The sequence below is a fragment of the Rutilus rutilus genome (genome assembly GCF_951802725.1).
Source record: "Rutilus rutilus genome assembly, chromosome: 2".
In the NCBI taxonomy this organism is placed as follows: domain Eukaryota; kingdom Metazoa; phylum Chordata; class Actinopteri; order Cypriniformes; family Leuciscidae; genus Rutilus; species Rutilus rutilus.
The window spans coordinates 1,486,077-1,506,946 of NC_140210.1; the positions used below are offsets into that span (position 1 = coordinate 1,486,077).

Below are 20,870 nucleotides of genomic sequence, written 5' to 3' on the forward strand. Positions count from 1 at the left end.
TTTATAGGTTAAAAAGGTGAAACCTAATTATTTTCTCTTCCGTCACACCGCCCAGCCCTAAACGTGACCGTATGGATGTTGAAATGATCTTTCGCATTGAGTTTGAGTCTTTAGACTGAATGGATCCCATATGGCGAGGTACATGTTTGCGTTGGGCATGTTGTGTGTGGTTTGCCATAGAGTGATGTAATCTCTGTTTCTTCTGACGCCGTTTTATCCTCTCGCGTTGGTTTCTATCCAGACTGCTGATACAGCTTGGCTTTGGCTGGCTAATGTAATGTATTCTGCATATGGCAGAGGAGTTTTTCATATCATATAAAAATGTTTTTCTCTGAGATTGGTTTTGTGGCCCATTAGTTTTTACTGACCCTTTTCTATCTTCTCTCTGTCCCTTAAAGTCCCCATGAAATCTAAGGGCCCTTTCACATGTGAAAACCAGTGAAACCAATGGTTTCAGTTGGTCAGGACGTAAAAATGATAACTGCGTCGGGCTGAAACTAGCAAAAAACACTTTGCGCCGGGTGTAAGAGAGGGCCCACAGTCTCTTTGTGATGATATCTAGGTGAAAGAGTCTCTATGTGTTATCTGACTTCGTGACGTGAGACAGCTAGCAGACGGTGGGTTTAGCCAGTCTGACCTGAGCCCCAGTTAGTCAAGGTTCAACTCTTAGGGCCCTTTCACACCTACCTTGTTCGGTCCGGATTTTCTGACTTTTCATGTTGATCTGAATCAAGATTACAGGTGTGAAACCTCCCCTGGACCACGGTCCGGACCAAACAGACGAAATGTGGTCAGACATAAAGAGCTAGTCTCGGTCCGGATCAAACTGAACACAGGTTTGGTTCGTTTCTAGTGTGAAAGCATTTTCTGTATGGTTCGGACTTTCAGACCATTTACAGGAAGTTCCGGATGTTCCCGCAGGATTGCTCGCAGTCTTCTCCTCCTTTCCTGCCGGCGATGATCAAATGTTCGCACAACGAGGACGTTGATTTGGCGAATGTGAACTAGCCTGGAGTATAGCTGGAGCTGCAGGGAGTAATGCCGTAATAATAACAGTATAGTGGCAACGATATGCGTCTGTTCATTCATTCTTGTCAAAGTTTCCCGCCGAACTGACAACACGCTGACGTCAGACGCACGTCCGTTTACAAACCAGTCAATGTCAAGATGCAGCCCACAGAGATGATGACGACACGACGCAAGTGTGTGTGTAAAGTTCTTTAGTGCGCTCGCATAACTGCAATGTGAAACCAAACCAAAACTTACCGAATGTATCAAATGCATCAAAACATGAACTTTGATTCGGACTCTCAGGTGTGAAAACGCCCTAAATTGACAACTTGTTTTTTTATGGAATATTGCAGTGTTTATTATAACTTATTTCTCTGTGCACATCATTATTGTTTCATGTTCCTGGTAATCTTGAATCAGAATCAGTTCCTCTTGCAGCATCTCTTCTCTTCTCTGATGACGAGGGCGGGGCTATAACCTGTCACTCACATGACATCAGCCAATAGCAAACCACAACCATCCATCAATTCCCCACAGACACAATCAAGCCCCGCCCACATGTGTTCTTGTTCCAGAAGCGTTTCCCTCAGACATGCGTCAACTTCAGTTTCATGCCGGCTTTAAGTTGTGACTGAAAACTCATGAATATTTAATGAGGGCAACACTTTTTAGATTATTGACTCTTGCTTGCCACAATCATATTCTACATCATTCATGGAACATTTTTTTTTTCTGATACGTTTTAGTTAGACATTCATCTAACATTTAAAAAAAAACATTACTACTTGTTTCCGAATGTTCAGCAACATCTTATGTTTTCAGCAACCCTTAATATTTTCTGAAACATTCACATAATCATGAAAAAAAAAAATATATATATATATATATATTTAAACAACGTTCAGAGAACATTAAGAAGTAATGCTTTCATAACAAAACATTAGCGAAACATTCTCAGATTTTTGTTTGCTGGGAACACCCTTTTAATATCGCTGATGTGAAACAGACTTAACCTGGGGTTAAAATAGCCTAATAATGTCGTCCATCTCTGTAGATTTCCAGAACTGTCAGTTTTACTGTTCATCATAACTATAGTATCATTGTTCAGCGGCACAATAATCACTCTTTTATATGGCAATAAAGGGCTTTTCTTGGAGTGAATGAATGAACTGTAGGATCTAATGACTCTTTGTGTTGGCTGAAACTGAAAGTATTCCTCAAATATTTTGCTCAGTTATCAATATTTATTTTATGTTTTTTAGTTTACACCCATGAACAGCATTACGAGCTCTGAGGTCTGAAGCTCGTCCAGGCCGTCGTTAACATCACTGAACCACACAAGAACTTGGTTTTAAGGCTGTGAACATGCTAGTTTATTTTCTTAACTGCTTATTTTTAGCTCAAGCCTTTCAAGCAAAACACTCAGTATATTTATAAATATGTGTATTAATGGGTGGGTGCATTTATGATAAAAATCACAAAAATAATGTTCTGAAGTTGACCGCAAATGTCTGTTTTTTATCTACTTAATAGTGAAAAAAGAAAAAAAAAAACTGTGCAGCTGAACAATGCCAGACTTCAGCTTGATTCTGTGGAGAATAAATCACAGTCGTCGTCTATAAAGTGCACTTCGCACCGTTAAGCGCCGCTCACTGTTACACCTCTATACAGTGGGTTTGTCCAGCCTGATTAGCGGTTTTTGCAGTCTGGTTGTAATTAGCGTTTCCTCATTAAACCGTCTGACCTACTGAGTCCAGGCTAGTGCCGGTTAGGGCCCGGCAGGGGTGCACCATGGGAATGTGACGAGCTTGTTGCTGTAAAAATCCAATAGTCTGGTAAAAAGTGACATGCTGTCACAGTAAGTTGAGGCACAAATGAAATAAAAGCTGGATCTATTCGCTAGCAGTTGCTTTAATGAAAACAATCACTTCTCAGACTCTCAGGACACAACAACATGACAAACAGAACAACCTCTATAATATGATGAGATCAACCAAAGAACATAAAAAACACTGTGCTATTTATACACGGGATAATCCATAAAAGGGAATGAGAAACAGGTGCAGATAATCAATCAACCAATGAATTGCCATAGAAACAAATGCTAACACAGAAAAAAGTGCAAAACTAACTAGCCCAATTCAAACAAAGCTCAATACAGAGCAGACATGACACATGCAAAGTTATAGACTTTGACTTCATTATTAGATGTGTGTGTGTGTGTGTGTGTGTGTGTGTGTGTGTGTGTGTGTGTGTGTGTGTGTGTGTGTGTGTGTGTGTGTGTGTGTGTGTGTGTGTGTGTGTGTTTTATACATATATCCACAATTAACTGCAACGAAACACATAACGCGAAACGTAACACAAACGTGAGATTTTTATGTAGAAAGACAGAAAGGGTATTTTCTTGTAAAACAATCTTATAATATAAAGATAGATAGACAGACAGATATGTATTGGTATAGCATTACATTTAAACAGTTAATCCTATACATTAACTAATAATGTTAATCATCAGATCACAACTTTAGTTTAAGTTATGTTAAGGCTATACACATTTTTTGGCTTTATTGCATCGGATCAGGTGAGTTGGGCTGCATCTGCTGAAAGGACATTTGCTGAATTTATGTGATATTTGGTGGAGTTTCTTTAATATAAATATTATGTTCGATTTGTCAGAAGCAGCTGTGCAGAAACACAGTGTCAGATTAAAACAGATCTGTTAAAACAATCACATCTGGCGGTTTAATATTGTCACAGCTGGTTTAAATATGCCATACTTCAAAATTCACTGCATACTGTTCTGAAACGTGATGTCAGGTTAGCGCGAATCTGTCCAGACATCGTTTATCTGTTGTCACTGCATGCGTGTCTCAGGTGGAGGTGGTGCCGGCGTGAGGTCGAGTGTTTCTCTCCGGGGTAAAATATCAGACGAGTGACGACAGAAAAGACGAAAGCACTGCACTCATGCTAAATCAACACACCGTCTCATTAGTTGTGGCCCACTTTAATCAGCACTGAATCAGTGGATGACAGTTCATTAGGGGTGTAACGATGCCCTTAGATGTGACCCTGGACCACAAAACCAATTTTTTGAAATTGAGATGTATACATCATATAAAAGCTGAATAAATAAGCTTTCCATTGATGTGTGGTTTGTTATGATAGGACAATATTTGGCTGAGATACAACTATTGAAAATCTGGAATCTGAGGGTGCAAAAAAATCGAAACATTGAGAAAATCTCCTTTAAAATTGTTCATTTATGTTGGAGATTGTGCTGCACTCACTCATAAAAATAGATGTTTTATATATTTACGCTAGGAAATTTACAAAATATCTTCATGGAACATGATCTTTACTTAATATCCTCATGATTTTTGGCATAAAAGAAAAGCTGTCAGCTTAGATATTTTGTTGTAAATTGAAAAAGTAATTTGTTACTTTACTAGTTACTTGAAAAAGTAATCTGATTACATAACTCAAGTTACTTCTGGCTGCTTATAATCAGCACTGAATCAGTGTAATGATAATTCATCCTTATTTTTATTTTATTTTTTATATAACTCACTGTGTTTCGATCAAATCTTATATGGTACTGTAAGTCTTTGGGAAGTACTTGCTGAGGAAATTATAAACTATGTAAGTTAACTATGCTGAACTGTATGGTCAACGTTTTTCGGTTTAAGGGATTATAAGCAGCCACTCCTGCTCAATGTGCTGCTCGCATTAGTGCCTATTTAGGGACACCCCTCCCTAAACATCTCAGATAACACACACACACACACACACACACACACGAGAGCCCAGCTGATAACTGTGTCCATGTGGCCGGAAGAGCATGAAATCACAGCCACACAACGTTGTCATGTAAGTTTAACTTGTTAACTTGTCGTGTGTCTCATTCGGGACTGCACTGTCCCGATACACTGCTTCTGTGACCTGTCCACAGGTGTGTGTCTTGCCATGTCATCACTGGGGGTCAGAGGTCAGGCGGTGGCCAGCTCCAGGACCGCGGTCAGTGGGCCAGTAAAGCTGAATATCTGCTGGCTGTTGCCGGGCAGATTATCGGTCTGGGTAACGTATGGCGATTCCCATATCTGTGCTACAAGAACGGAGGAGGTGAGACACTCATCACATCACAAAACACCATGCATGCTCTTGTATGTCTTATAGGGGTGTAATAATATATCATGTCGCAATATATCGCAATACAAATGCAACAGTATGTATCGTGGATAGGTCACTCAAAATAAAAATTACTGTGTGAGAAAAAAATTCACGTTTTCAGAGTTTTAGTGTCAGTACTACATTCAACTTCTATATATAATGTTGAATATAATGTTTAATAATGCAATGGGGGAATATTTGTGAGCCTGATAATGCCAAATGATGTTACCAGTAAAAAGTGGCCTATATTATTTTAAATATATCTAATCAGTGAAATAGTGCAAGAATATTCATCTAAAATAATTCTGTATTGTCTCTATTGTCCTACGCATTCAGTTTTCAGCACCAAGTCCAAATTCATTTACACCCACAATGTAAAACCAAATTGCGCATTTTAATCAACAGTACATTTATTGTAATCTTTTATCATATGTCTTGGAGTATCGCAATAATATCGTGAGTTCAGTATCGTGATATGTATCGAATCGTGACACGAGGGTATCGTTACACCTCTACTTGTTTATGACACACTTTCGAACAGGTGTGTTTTTTGTGCCGTACATGTTATTCCTGGTTGTGTGTGGCGTTCCTCTGTTCCTGCTGGAGACGGCGCTGGGTCAGCTCACCAGTCTGGGAGGAGTCGGCGCATGGAGGAAAATCTGCCCGCTTTTTGCAGGTTACATGTTTGAGTTGTTTAAAGTAGCGCAGTTGATCAATTTTGCAACACTGTTTATTACTGTGAAGCTGCTTTGAATCAGTTGTGTAAAGCGCTCAAGTCACATGACCAAGCTAGTACACAGGGCCAGAATCTTTCTGCATGTGATGGAAGTGCGTCTGTTTTGTTTTTATTTGTAAATGCACCTTTTTATTTGGAGTTTGTGCATTGCAGTTTTAAAGGGTTAGTTCACCCAAAAATGAAACTTAGCCCATGATTTACTCATCCTCAGGTTATCCTAGGTGTATATGACATTCTTCTTTCAGACGAGTACAATCAGAGTTATGTTAAAAAAATGTCCTGGCTCTTCCAAGCTTTATAATGGCAGTGAATGGCCGTTTCTGTTTTGTCCATAAACGTGCATCTATCCATCATAAAAGTTTATCTACCCATCATAAAAGTGCATCTGTCCATCATAAAAGTGCATCTATCCTCATAAAAGTGCATCTATCCATCATAAAAGTGCATCTGTCCATCATAAAAGTGCATCTATCCATCATAAAAGTGCATCTGTCCATCATAAAAGTGCATCTGTCCATCATAAAAGTGTATCTATCCTCATAAAAGTGCATCTATCCATCATAAAAGTCCATCTATCCTCATAAAAGTGCATCTATCCATCATAAAAGTGCATCTATCCATCATAAAAGTCCATCTATCCTCATAAAAGTGCATCTATCCATCATAAAAGTGCATCTGTCCATCATAAAAGTGCATCTGTCCATCATAAAAGTGCATCTATCCATGATAAAAATGCGTCTATCCTCATAAAAGTGCATCTGTCCATCATAAAAGTGCATCTATCCTCATAAAAGTGCATCTATCCATGATAAAAGTGCATCTGTCCATCATAAAAGTGCATCTATCCATCATAAAAGTGCATCTATCCTCATAAAAGTGCATCTGTCCATCATAAAAGTGCATCTATCCATGATAAAAGTGCATCTATCCATCATAAAAGTGCATCTATCCTCATAAAAGTGCATCTATCCATCATAAAAGTGCATCTGTCCATCATAAAAGTGCATCTGTCCATCATAAAAGTGCATCTATCCATGATAAAAATGCGTCTATCCTCATAAAAGTGCATCTGTCCATCATAAAAGTGCATCTATCCATCATAAAAGTGCATCTATCCATCATAAAAGTCCATCTATCCTCATAAAAGTGCATCTATCCATCATAAAAGTGCATCTGTCCATCATAAAAGTGCATCTGTCCATCATAAAAGTGCATCTATCCATGATAAAAATGCGTCTATCCTCATAAAAGTGCATCTGTCCATCATAAAAGTGCATCTATCCTCATAAAAGTGCATCTATCCATGATAAAAGTGCATCTGTCCATCATAAAAGTGCATCTATCCATCATAAAAGTGCATCTATCCTCATAAAAGTGCATCTGTCCATCATAAAAGTGCATCTATCCATCATAAAAGTGCATCTATCCATGATAAAAGTGCATCTATCCATCATAAAAGTGCATCTATCCTCATAAAAGTGCATCTATCCATCATAAAAGTGCATCTGTCCATCATAAAAGTGCATCTATCCATCATAAAAGTGCATCTATCCATGATAAAAGTGCATCTGTCCATCATAAAAGTGCATCTATCCATCATAAAAGTGCATCTATCCATGATAAAAGTGCATCTATCCATGATAAAAGTGCATCTATCCATCATAAAAGTGCATCTATCCTGATAAAAGTGCATCTATCCATTATAAGTGCATCTATCCTCATAAAAGTGCATCTGTTAATGAGGTGTAAGTAGACTGTGTATGGCCGTAAGCTAGAATTTTACTTTGTAACGTGTTAAATATGGATATTTTTCTAACACCTAGGATGACTTGAGGGCGAGTAAATCATGGGCTAATTCTCATTTTTGGGTGAACTATCTCTTTAACTCTGCTTGTGTTTGGACGGATGGTTGGGTCATTGCAGGTCTGGGTTACGCCAGTCAGGTGATGATCTTACACAGTTGTGTGTATTACATAATTATTCTGGCCTGGGCGCTCTTCTACCTGTGCAACAGCTTCCAGACGAGGCTTCCCTGGGCGCACTGCAACAACACCTGGAACACAGGTGACAAACACACTTTACACACGCATATCTCGAGCTCCTGCTGTGTCTGAGGGTTTCTAGGCTGTGCCGTCAGTGTGTGAGAGCGCTCACATCATCTGTGTGGTCACATGAGCGCTTCGGGACGAGATTTAGGCAGACATTTGGCCCAGTTCATTTCCATTATCCAAACATCTTGACACTCAGGACTCATTCCCCACCCATAGAGCAACATCACACTGATTTCGAAGGGCGGCTTTTGGAGAGACTTTTTCACACAGCGAAACAAAACAGATTTTTTACACATTGTGCAATTTGAATTATTAGCTCATATGATCTTGGTTATTCTATCTAATCGCAATTATTTGAGATTGCAGCATTATGAATTTCAATCACATGCCATCCCAGTAAGGGAAAGTGTTGTCCATTGCTTTCACTGGTGAGAGAAGCAAGAGAATCAACATTGATTATGGCAGGGAGTAAAAAATAAAGAATATAAAAAAAAAACACTGTTATAGTAAAGATAGTCAAAGGTCTTCCTTCATACGAAATAAAGGCTTGTGTGTTTAATCAGACTGCATTATATTATATTATATTATATTATATTATATTATATTATATTATATTATATTATATTATATTATATTATATTATATTATATTATATTATATTATATTATATTATAAATACTTATATTAATATGTATATTAATATTATAAATTTTCACAGCAGTAAAGTAAATCATATGAGCCTATATTATATTATATGGCAATTTTATTATAATTATTATATTATAATATTATAATTATAATATATTATATTATAATTACTTTTATTTATAATTATATAAATATTATATATTTTTTCAGTATTGATGTAAATCATGAACCTATATTATTATATTATATTATATTATATTATATTATATTATATTATATTATATTATATTATATTATATTATATTATATTATATAATAAATACTTATATTAATACGTATATTAATATTATTAATTTTCACAGCATTAATGTAAATCATATGAGCCTATTATATGGCAATTTAATATATTATCTTACATTATATTATAATTACTTTTATTTATAATTATATAAATATTTTTTTCAGTATTGATGTAAATCATGAACCTGTATTATATTATATTATATTATATTATATTATATTATATTATATTATATTATATTATATTATATTATATTATATTATATTATAAATACTTATATTAATACTTATATTAATACTTATATTAATACTTATATTAATACTTATATTAATACGTATATTAATATTATTAATTTTCACTGCATTAAAGTAAATCATATGAGCCTATTATATGGCAATTTAATATATTATCTTACATTATATTATAATTACTTTTATTTATAATTATATAAATATTAAAAAAAATTCAGAATTGATGTAAATCATGAACCTGTATTATATTATATTATATTGCAATATAATATATTATATTACATTATGTTATAATTACTTATATTAATAATTATATAAATATTATTATTTTTCACACCATTAACATAAATCATATGAGCCTATATTATATTGTTATATTGCAATATAATATAATATAAATACTTATATTAATAATTATATAAATATGATTAATATTATATTATATTAATAACTTTATAAATTATTATTATATCAATATTATAAATTTTCACAACATTAAAGTAAGTCATATGAGCCTATATCATTTTACATTTTATTATTATATTACTTACAATTCCAAGTTTAAAAATTAACATAATAGGCTTACACTGCAAGTGAAATGAACAAAATAGAATTAAATCATTTGTATCATCAGCACAAAATTCCCGATCACGACAGGCCTATTGATAGCACATTATATTTATTCTTTTGACTGACAAAAGTGATTTCAGAGACTTCAGGGTATAGAGTGAGAGAAGCGTCCTCGTGTATAATGTGTTTAATCTCATATAATGTGTTTAATCTCGTTTATGTGTTTAATCTTGTATAATGTCTTTAATCTCGTGTATTATGTGTTTAATCTCATGTATAATGTCTTTAATCTCATGTATAATGTCTTTAATCTCGTGTATAATGTCTTTAATCTTGTGTATTACGTGTTTAATCTCGTGTATAATGTGTTTAATCTCGTGTATAATGTCTTTAATCTTGTGTATTACGTGTTTAATCTCGTGTATAATGTGTTTAATCTTGTGTATTACGTGTTTAATCTTGTGTATAATGTCTTTAATCTTGTGTATTACGTGTTTAATCTTGTGTATAATGTCTTTAATCTCGTGTATAATGTGTTTAATCTTGTGCATAATGTGTTTAATCTTGTGTATAATGTCTTTAATCTTGTGTATAATGTCTTTAATCTTGTGTATTACGTGTTTAATCTCGTGTATAATGTGTTTAATCTCGTGTATAATGTCTTTAATCTTGTGTATAATGTCTTTAATCTTGTGTATTACGTGTTTAATCTCGTGTATTACGTGTTTAATCTCGTGTATAATGTCTTTAATCTCGTGTATAATGTGTTTAATCTTGTGCATAATGTGTTTAATCTTGTGTATAATGTCTTTAATCTTGTGTATTACGTGTTTAATCTCGTGTATAATGTGTTTAATCTCGTGTATAATGTGTTTAATCTCGTGTATAATGTCTTTAATCTCGTGTATAATGTCTTTAATCTCGTGTATAATGTGTTTAATCTTGTGTATAATGTCTTTAATCTTGTGTATAATGTCTTTAATCTTGTGTATTACGTGTTTAATCTCGTGTATTACGTGTTTAATCTCGTGTATAATGTCTTTAATCTCGTGTATAATGTGTTTAATCTTGTGCATAATGTGTTTAATCTCGTGTATAATGTCTTTAATCTCGTGTATAATGTGTTTAATCTCATGTATAATGTCTTTAATCTCATGTATAATGTCTTTAATCTCGTGTATAATGTGTTTAATCTCATGTATAATGTCTTTAATCTCATGTATAATGTCTTTAATCTCGTGTATAATGTGTTTAATCTCGTGTATAATGTGTTTAATCTTGTGCATAATGTGTTTAATCTCGTGTATAATGTCTTTAATCTCGTGTATAATGTGTTTAATCTCATGTATAATGTCTTTAATCTCATGTATAATGTCTTTAATCTCGTGTATAATGTGTTTAATCTCATGTATAATGTCTTTAATCTCATGTATAATGTCTTTAATCTCGTGTATAATGTGTTTAATCTCGTGTATAATGTGTTTAATCTCATGTATAATGTCTTTAATCTCGTGTATAATGTGTTTAATCTTGTGTATAATGTCTTTAATCTCGTGTATAATGTCTTTAATCTCGTGTATAATGTGTTTAATCTCATGTATAATGTCTTTAATCTCGTGTATAATGTGTTTAATCTCGTGTATAATGTCTTTAATCTCGTGTATAATTAGATTAGATTAGATTAGATTAGATTAGATTAGATTCAACTTTATTGTCATTACACAAGTACAGGTACAAGGCAACGAAATGCAGTTTAGGTCTAACCAGAAGTGCAATAGCAGCAAGTGCAGGATATACAGTGGTTCCATAAGTGCAGAACATGGGTATGTACTGAATAAATATAGAGTTGAATACTATTATAAACAAAAATTTACAGATAGATTGTCCTATGAATATAATATACAGATAACTATTACTGTGAACAGAGTTTACAGCTAGATATGTACTGAATATAATAATATACAGATGGCTATTACTATAAACAGAATGTTTACAGATAGATATGTACTGAATATAATATACAGATGGCTGTTACTATAAACAGAATTTTACAGATAGATATGTACTATGAATATATATACAGATGGCTGTTACTATAAACAGAATGTGAGCATAATATACAGATGGCTATTACTATAAACAGAATTTAACAAATAGATATATGTATAAGTTAGGCTAATGAGCAGTATAACAATGGATTTAAAGTAGTGCAAATAAAGTTTGGACAGAAGCTATCCGAGTGAAAGTGCAGTGGAAAGTAATTGCATATTACAGTTAAGGTACGATATTGCAATGTATATATAAACAGTCGGTACTGTAAATAAACAGTCGGCAGTGCAAATTGAGCATATTCCAGTCAAGGTAGTAGTGCAAGATGCATATGTAAACAGTTGTTACTGTAATGTGTTTAATGTGTTTAATCTCGTGTATAATGTGTTTAATCTCGTGTATTATGTGTTTAATCTCGTGTATAATGTGTTTAATCTCGTGTATTATGTGTTTAATCTCGTGTATAATGTGTTTAATCTCGTGTTTAATCTCCTCTAGATTCTTGCGTGGGCTTTGACCAACACGACGCCAGCGATGTCTCTGAGAACGCCACGTCTCCAGTCATTGAGTTTTGGGAGTGAGTGTCTGGTATGATGGTGTGCACGGGTCCTTGTCTGAAGCGTTTGATGGTGTGTGTGAGTGTGTGTGTGTACTCTCTCTCTCTCTCTCTCTCTCCCTCCAGGCGTGAGGTGTTGGATCTGTCTGCTAGTGTAGATCATCTGGGCTCGCTGAACCTCCGTCTGGCCTCATGTCTAATGCTGGTGTGGGTCGTCTGCTACTTCTGTGTCTGGAAAGGAGTCAAATCCACCGGCAAGGTGTTTGTGTAGTGCGTTTATGCAATAGCACTAGAGAAGATCCTACTTTATGCCCCTAATGCCAGAGTCCAATAACTAACAAACACAATAACTTTAATAGATTGTGATGTTTAAACTCCAGTAGGTCTTTTTTAGATAGATAGATACAGTAGATAGATAGATAGATAGATAGATAGATAGATAGATAGATAGATAGATAGATAGATAGATAGATAGATAGATAGATAGATAGATAGATAGATAGATCAGCAGATAGATAGAACAAAAATCTGCTGTTTTCTATGTGAATATATAGTAAAGTGTAATTTATATCCTGTGATCAAAGCTGAATTTTCAGCATCATTACTCCAGTCTTCAGTGTCACATGATCCTTCACAAATCACTCTAATATGAGGATTTGACGCTCAAGAAACATTTATGATTATTATCAGTGTTGAAAACAGTTTCAGATTTTTGTGGAAACCATTTAAATCTGTATGTTTTCAGTTGTGGTTCACGTGTTTTATGTTTTGCTGTGTAGGTTGTGTATGTGACCGCTACCTTCCCGTACGTGATGCTGCTGGTGTTGTTGGTCCGTGGCGTGACGCTCCCCGGTGCCGTGGACGGGATTATTTACTACCTGAAACCCAATCACACACGGCTGACGGACCCACAGGTAGCGTCACATGATCTCCTGTATAAGATACAGAGTGAAACAAGTACGGCTTAGAAACAAATATGTGCAACATGCATTAAAGAAGCATATTCTGCCCTTTTATAAAGTCTTGATGTTGTTTTCAGGCTCTACTAGAACAGGTTTTCCTGCTTGAATGTTGATTATTTTCCTCATATTCTCCATTGTTGCGGCTCCTCTCTTCCCAGTCTGTCAGTAACGCTCTGTTTACTTCCTGTCTCTATGAAGCCCCTCCTTCTGAAAAGCACACTGTGCTCTGATTGGTCGGCTGGATCAGTGTGTTGTGATTGGTCGAGCACTTCTAGTGTGTTTGAGAAATGTCCCGCCCCTTTCCATAACCGCCAGTTTAACTCACTACTAACTAACTCAACCAGGCCCCGCCCCTTTATTCTGCGCATTAATTATTATAATGTGGAATATTGTGACGTGTTCGTTCCCGGAAGAAACTCAAGACTACAATGGAGGCGTTTCAGGAGTTCAGAGACACTGACACTCATATAGAGAAGAACTGGAGCTTTTTCATCCTCAAACTGCAACATTACACACTAAACACAGACGAAGACGGAATAGGACACAGTTAATCTCTACTAACAGTTATGTGCATAAAAATAATCAGGAAAGGAGTTTTGTTTGAGATTGTATTATTAATATTAGTTCAAATTAAATCAAGTGAGGTGTAACCAACATGCAGGACAAAACCAAATAATTTGCATTTTAATGATGAAATATGTTTAAATATGAAATATGTTTGCAAGCCTTTTATGAAAATAATAATAGAGATTCTCATATATTCAGGTTGTATGCGTTATCACTTTCACTTGACATTATAGCGTAATTAAACTGAAACTAGGATAAACGTTTATACATGCAACCAACATAAATAGCACATGCAGTTCCAGCCAGGATTTGATTTATCATTTAATCATTTATGACGATCTGCTTTGTTCGGTTGTTAATTGGCCAGGATTTGATTAAATAGTGACTTGTTGTGACAAGTTTGAGGCTGCTTGTAAAAACGGGAGATAAACTTCATAGTCAGATCTTCACTAATATGCTCGACGTGAAGTAGAGAAAGCAGTGAGTTCTGTGTCTCTCTGCTGAAGGTATGGATGGATGCAGGGACTCAGATCTTCTTCTCGTACGGCATCGGTCTTGGAAGTCTCACGGCTCTGGGAAGCTACAATAAATTCAACAACGACTGTTACAAGTGCGTCCTTCCTCTCACAAAAACTCACACACATTTAACATCAACATGAAGTCAATCACAACTCTGTGTACTTTTCTAATTCATGTTCCTGGTCTTATGATTAATTTATGTTTATTTACATGTATGCATTTGGCAAACGCTTATTGCATTGCATTAAAGGAACACATTTAATCAGTTCATGCATTCGCTGGGAATCGAAACCATGACCCAGGCGTTGCTAGTGCAATGCATCAAGCGCGTGCATTTATGAGATGCTGTGTCATGGCGTTGGTGCTATGGGAACGCCTTTAGCATGCACCGGTGTCTGAAGCACGTGTGAAATCACGCCAATCCTATTGGCTGACAGAGGTCAGGTGACAAAGCGTAGCACGTCAACAAGACCATAAAAGGGCGTCACGTCACGAAATCCCATGCTTCTTTGTCTTCAGAAGCCGCGTGTCTGTTTCAGAGTGATTGTGTGTCTAAACACAAAGAGGTTTGTGTTGCAGTTGGCTGCTTCTTTCTGCACACATACATACAGTTTGGACATGAATTCGACACCAGTCCTTCTAGGTCAGTTCGCTCAGTGGGAACAGGGTTTGTACATATATGTGTACTTCAACCTTGTTGGTCAGGCATTTGTTCAGTATGGCGGTGTGGAAACTCAAGTGTTGAGTTACCTTAAAAGGGAACATCTCATATGTAACCCTGTTCCCTGAGAAGGCTTCTTCAGACAAGAACTTAGTGATTCCGTGACTTACAGTCAAACCAAAAATGATTCAGACACCAGATATCATTTTTGATATTGTTTCATTAGTGTGTGCAGGACACTATAGTTCATTTCTGTAAGTGAGGAGAGCAAAATAAAGTAAACTGTGACATATTACACCCAATAACTCTTCACACAGAGACTACCAGTGACATTGGGAGCAGAAATGATTGGGACACTTTGAGCTGATCATGTTTTGCTGAAGTGTGTTTTCTTTAATTGCTAATGCTCTTTTTACACACAGACTGAACACAATGAAGCATTGCTTGGTGATTGGTTGAGCTAAACTGGTATTATCTAATTGTGTAGTTAAATTTAACAGCTGACAGATATTCAACATAATTCATGTGTGAGACAGTCTAACAGAAGGACGGACAAAACCAGTCAGATATCAACTGAGTTCATAACTCTGAGTTCTTTATTACCATTCTCTAAACTATAGCGAATAAACTGTGATGATGTGAGAAATGTTGAAGTGTCTGAATAAATGTTGGTTTGACTGTAGATGCCCTTTGTCTTGTTGAAACGCTACTCTTCGATACTTTCGTCACGTCTCCATCGGCCAAAAGGTTTGGCGTGATTTCACACGTGCTTCAGACACCGGTGCGGCATTAGATACAAATGTTTTTGTATCTGAATTTATATTTTATTGTATTTCAGCTTTGTGTTTGTGTTTCAGGGACTGTTTCAGACTGTGTCTCCTCAACAGTGCCACCAGTTTCGTTTCAGGATTCGCCATTTTCTCTGTGCTCGGCTTCATGGCGCAGGAGCAGGGTGTGGATATCGCAGACGTGGCGCAGTCAGGTCAGACACTATGCATGATGGGCATCACACATGCATATTCACTCTGAGAGCAAATACAGTTTCATCATTATTCAACTATTCAAGCAGCAATTATTCAACCCCCATTGCAAATCAGATTTATTGGCAAAATGTAAAGATTTTGAACTGTTTGCAATGAACAAATCAAACAAAAGTAATTGAAATAGCTCAACACAACAAATTCAACTGAAAAAAACAACTTTTTATGACTTCTGCAGTCTCAAAAATATCCAACCCTGTCATGTCAAGCATTTTAAGCACTTAGTAGAACAACCTTTTTCTGTTCAGACCTGCTGCAAGCGGGATTATGGGAACGTTTCAGAACATTCGTAAAAAACGTTAAATGATCGTCTAACTAGAAGAGTTCTGAAAATCGTTCCATGAATGTTGTACAAATAATGTTTTTGCACAAACGTTTTGAGAACATTATTAAAGACCAGATAACGTTCTATTAACGTTACAGGAAGAATATGTTCAGAACTTTAGCTAACATTAGCTAAAGTCCTGAGAAGGTTTTCTGCGTATGTTCTCTTTCAGGTCCTGGTCTAGCGTTTATAGCGTATCCGCGGGCCGTTTCCCTGATGCCTCTGCCTCAGCTGTGGGCCGTGTGTTTCTTCCTCATGATCATCATGTTGGGTCTGGACACTCAGGTGTGACGTCTCTCTCAGGTGTGTGTGTGCTGCAGGTGTGGCGGCGCTGCTTATCGCTGTATGTGTGTGTTCAGTTCGTCAGTCTCGAGGCGCTGATGATGTCGGTGTCGGATCTGTATCCCGAGGTCGTTCGCAGAGGTCGTCGACGGGAGATTCTGCTCCTGCTCGTGTGCTTTGCCTGTTTTCTGCTCGGGCTTCTGATGGTGACGCCGGTGAGACATCTCAACTCTCTCTGTCCTTTCTTCCTCTGTCCAAGATTAAAGGGATAGTTCACACAGAAATGAAAATTAGCCCATGATTTACTCACCCTCAAGTCATCCTAGGTGTATATGACTTTCTTCTTTCAGACGAATACAATCAGATTTATATTAAAAAATGTCCTGGCTCTTCCAAGCTTTATAATGGCAGTGAATGGCCGTTTCTGTTTTGAAGTCCATAAAAGTGCATCTGTACATCATGAAAGTGCATCTATCCATCATAAAAGTGCATCTATCCATCATAAAAGTACATCTATCCATGATAAAAGTGCATCTATCCATGATAAAAGTGCATCTATCCATCATAAAAGTGCATCCATCCATGATAAAAGTGCATCTATCCATGATAAAAGTGCATCTATCCATGATAAAAGTGCATCTATCCATCATGAAAGTGCATCTATCCATGATAAAAGTGCATCTATCCATGATAAAAGTGCATCTATCCATCATGAAAGTGCATCTATCCATCATAAAAGTGCATCTATCCTCATAAAAGTGCATCTATCCATCATAAAAGTGCATCTATCCATCATGAAAGTGCATCTATCCATCATAAAAGTGCATCTATCCTCATAAAAGTGCATCTATCCATCATAAAAGTGCATCTATCCATCATAAAAGTGCATCTATCCTCATAAAAGTGCATCTATCCATCATAAAAGTGCATCTATCCATGATAAAAGTGCATCTATCCATGATAAAAGTGCATCTATCCATGATAAAAGTGCATCTATCCATCATGAAAGTGCATCTATCCATCATAAAAGTGCATCTATCCTCATAAAAGTGCATCTATCCATGATAAAAGTGCATCTATCCATGATAAAAGTGCATCTATCCATCATAAAAGTGCATCTATCCTCATAAAAGTGCATCTATCCATCATAAAAGTGCATCTATCCATCATGAAAGTGCATCTACCCATGATAAAAGTGCATCTATCCATGATAAAAGTGCATTTATCCATCATAAAAGTGCATCTATCCATCATAAAAGTGCATCTATCCATTATAAAAGTGCATCTATCCATGATAAAAGTGCATCTATCCATGATAAAAGTGCATCTATCCATCATGAAAGTGCATCTATACATTATAAAAGTACATCTATCCATGATAAAAGTGCATCTATCCATTATAAAAGTGCATCTATCCATGATAAAAGTGCATCTATCAATCATGAAAGTGCATCTATCCATTATAAAAGTGCATCTATCCATGATAAAAGTGCATCTATCCATCATAAAAGTGCATCTATCCATGATAAAAGTGCATCTATCCATCATAAAAGTGCATCTATCCATGATAAAAGTGCATCTATCCATATTTCTTCTTTCAGATGAATACAATCAGAGTTATATTTAAAAATGTCCTGGCTCTTCCAAGCTTTATAATGGCAGTTCCTCTCTGTGTCTGATGATCAGGGAGGCCTGTATGTGTTTCAGATCTACGATCATTTCTCCTGCAGTGGAGCCAGTCTGATATTGCTGTCCATCTGTCAGTCTGTGGCCATCGGATGGATCTATGGTACACACACACGCACACACACTCTCTCTCTCTCTATCTCGCACACACACACACTGATGTTGCTGTGTTGTCCTCAGGTGGGGATCGCTTCAGTCGAGACATCGAGGCCATGATTGGTTACGAGCCGCTCTGCAGCTTCAGGCTCTGCTGGCGTTTCCTGACGCCCGGCGTGTGTATCGTGTGTATCTCGTGTTTCACTGACATCAGCTGCTGACGGACTGTCCGCCTCCTCTGAGAATCTCTGTGTGTGTGTGTGTGTGTGTTCAGGGCACGCTGGTGTTCTCGCTGATATTCTGGTCTCCGCTGACCCTGGCTAACGGTGTGACGGCTCCTGGATGGGCCTTGATGATGGGCTGGATGCTCACACTGTCCTCGGTGTCTCTCCTGCCCATCTGCGCGATCTACACACTCATACACACACCGGGGAACCTTCAACAGGTGAACACACACACACACACACACACATGCTGGATGCTCACACTGTCCTCGGTGTCTCTCCTGCCCATCTGCGCGATCTACACACTCATACACACACCGGGGAACCTTCAACAGGTGAACACACACACACACACACATGCTGGATGCTCACACTGTCCTCTGTGTCTCTCCTGCCTGTCTGCGCAATCTACACACTCATACACACACCGGGGAACCTTCAACAGGTGAACACACACACACACACACACACACACACATGCTCTCACACACACCCACACACATACTCTCACACACATGCTGGACGCTCACACTGACCATGGTTTGTCTCCTGCCCGTCTGCACGCTCCACACACTCATACACACCGGGAAACAGTCCCTTTATAGAGTCCGTCATCTGAAGACCGCTCGAAATTCATTGGTCGACGGCGGCCGTGTTTTTCGAGATATGCACATGTCCTCAAAGGCAGTCTTGGCACCTTGGACAAAGACATCGCATGCCAATTTTCAAGCCAATCAGACTTAGGGTTGCGTAGTTACAGCCATTTTATGTCTTTTCCATGTTATAGCGCCCAAAGTGGGCAGAGCCGGCCGTCGCCATCTTGGCCGCGCGTCACTCCCGGATAACCGGAAACGTGCAGCGAGGCGGATTAGCTGAGGTGACGTGACGCTAACAGACAGCAGACAAACGGCTAGTAGTGACATCAGCGGCAATCCAACTGTCACTCAAGTGGCCACGCCCTTAATTATGCAGAACTTTAAGGCTTAATATAATATAAACGGATGAGTTATAAAAATATTCACCCCCCTCACAGTCGTCATGAAGGGCAATATTAGCTATATAGACCAAAACCACTTTTTGCACCAGACTGTAAACGTGTTTCTCTGCTGTAAAGTTGGGCATTTTAACATGGGGGTCTATGGGACTGACTCTCTTCTGCAGCCGGCCTCTAGTGGCCAGTCGATGAATTGCAGTTTATGTCACTTAAGTGTTGTTTTTTTAAAGAGAGACCGGAAGGTTGCCGCCTGGTCCCTTGATGTCTCATCATTTGCAGTGCTTCATGGGACTGTAGATCATTCCCTCATGAAAGGGTCGATGTTTATTCACGTTTAATCACGAATTCCAGCCGTTTCACCCATCCTGAGTCTCACTATAGCTCTCTAGTCCTGTGCGCTGAGCTTCATTGTTAAACCGATGACAGTTGTTTGTGTAAGTGGGAAATAAAAGCCCTCGCGCAGACAGAGAGTCTCGAGCGTCTAATAACCCTCCTAAAGTCCCTCCGGTGAATAACAGGCCCTTCATGTGTCCCGTGTGCAGCGCCTCCGTCTGCTGTGCCGGACTCAAGCTGACAGACCAGCACCTTCCTCATGACCTCTGACCTCAGCACAAAGAAGCCCACAGAGACACTTAAGGACGTGGTGTGAGTGAAACTGAGGAGATCTGATGTACAGAAACCAGCGTTTGGTGACGGTAACGTGTCGCGCTGCAGCTGGAGGGTAAAAGAAACTCTTTGTCTTAATAGCAAGCCGTCTAAAGCTTCTCTTCATGTCCATGTTCAACTATGAGGACGTTCGCTGGATATTTTGAGTTTTGGTTGAAATATGACCCATGACGTGTTCTGGAGACTAAAGATATACATCTCAGCAATGTATAGATCTAATTTACTGTAGATGTATATGAAAGTGCAACATGTTACAAAAGTGTTTGTTTATCTGTTCAGCATTCTTGATATTTATCTATTGTATAACAAGCCATTTCCAGCTTCTCTTCATGGCCATGTTCAACTATGCGGACGTTCGCTGGATATTTTGACCGGATATTTAATAATAGTTTTAATTTGTGTTATTGATATGCATATCTTCAAAAATGCCTGGATGACCTTCTACTTCTGCATCAGTCGAAACTGTTTCCAGTGCGAATGAATCACATGCAGTTTCAAAGTTCAGTCT

The 20,870-nt window shown here is 37.4% G+C and overlaps 1 protein-coding gene across 1 annotated transcript; it reads left to right on the top strand.

Annotated features, from left to right (window-relative positions):
* Positions 1-4,849: 4,849 nt before the first annotated feature.
* On the top strand, positions 4,850-19,041 carry LOC311286546 (sodium- and chloride-dependent GABA transporter 2-like; the record flags this gene model as incomplete). The annotated part of the gene is made up of 15 exons (XM_084402751.1): positions 4,850-4,878; positions 4,961-5,130; positions 5,720-5,854; positions 7,838-7,978; positions 12,283-12,361; positions 12,467-12,599; positions 13,120-13,254; positions 14,376-14,479; positions 15,907-16,031; positions 16,587-16,699; positions 16,774-16,911; positions 18,383-18,485; positions 18,563-18,663; positions 18,753-18,976; positions 19,038-19,041. 15 exons carry the CDS (start codon positions 4,850-4,852, stop codon positions 19,039-19,041), a joined length of 1,734 nt encoding a protein of 577 aa, XP_084258877.1.
* Positions 19,042-20,870: the final 1,829 nt, after the last annotated feature.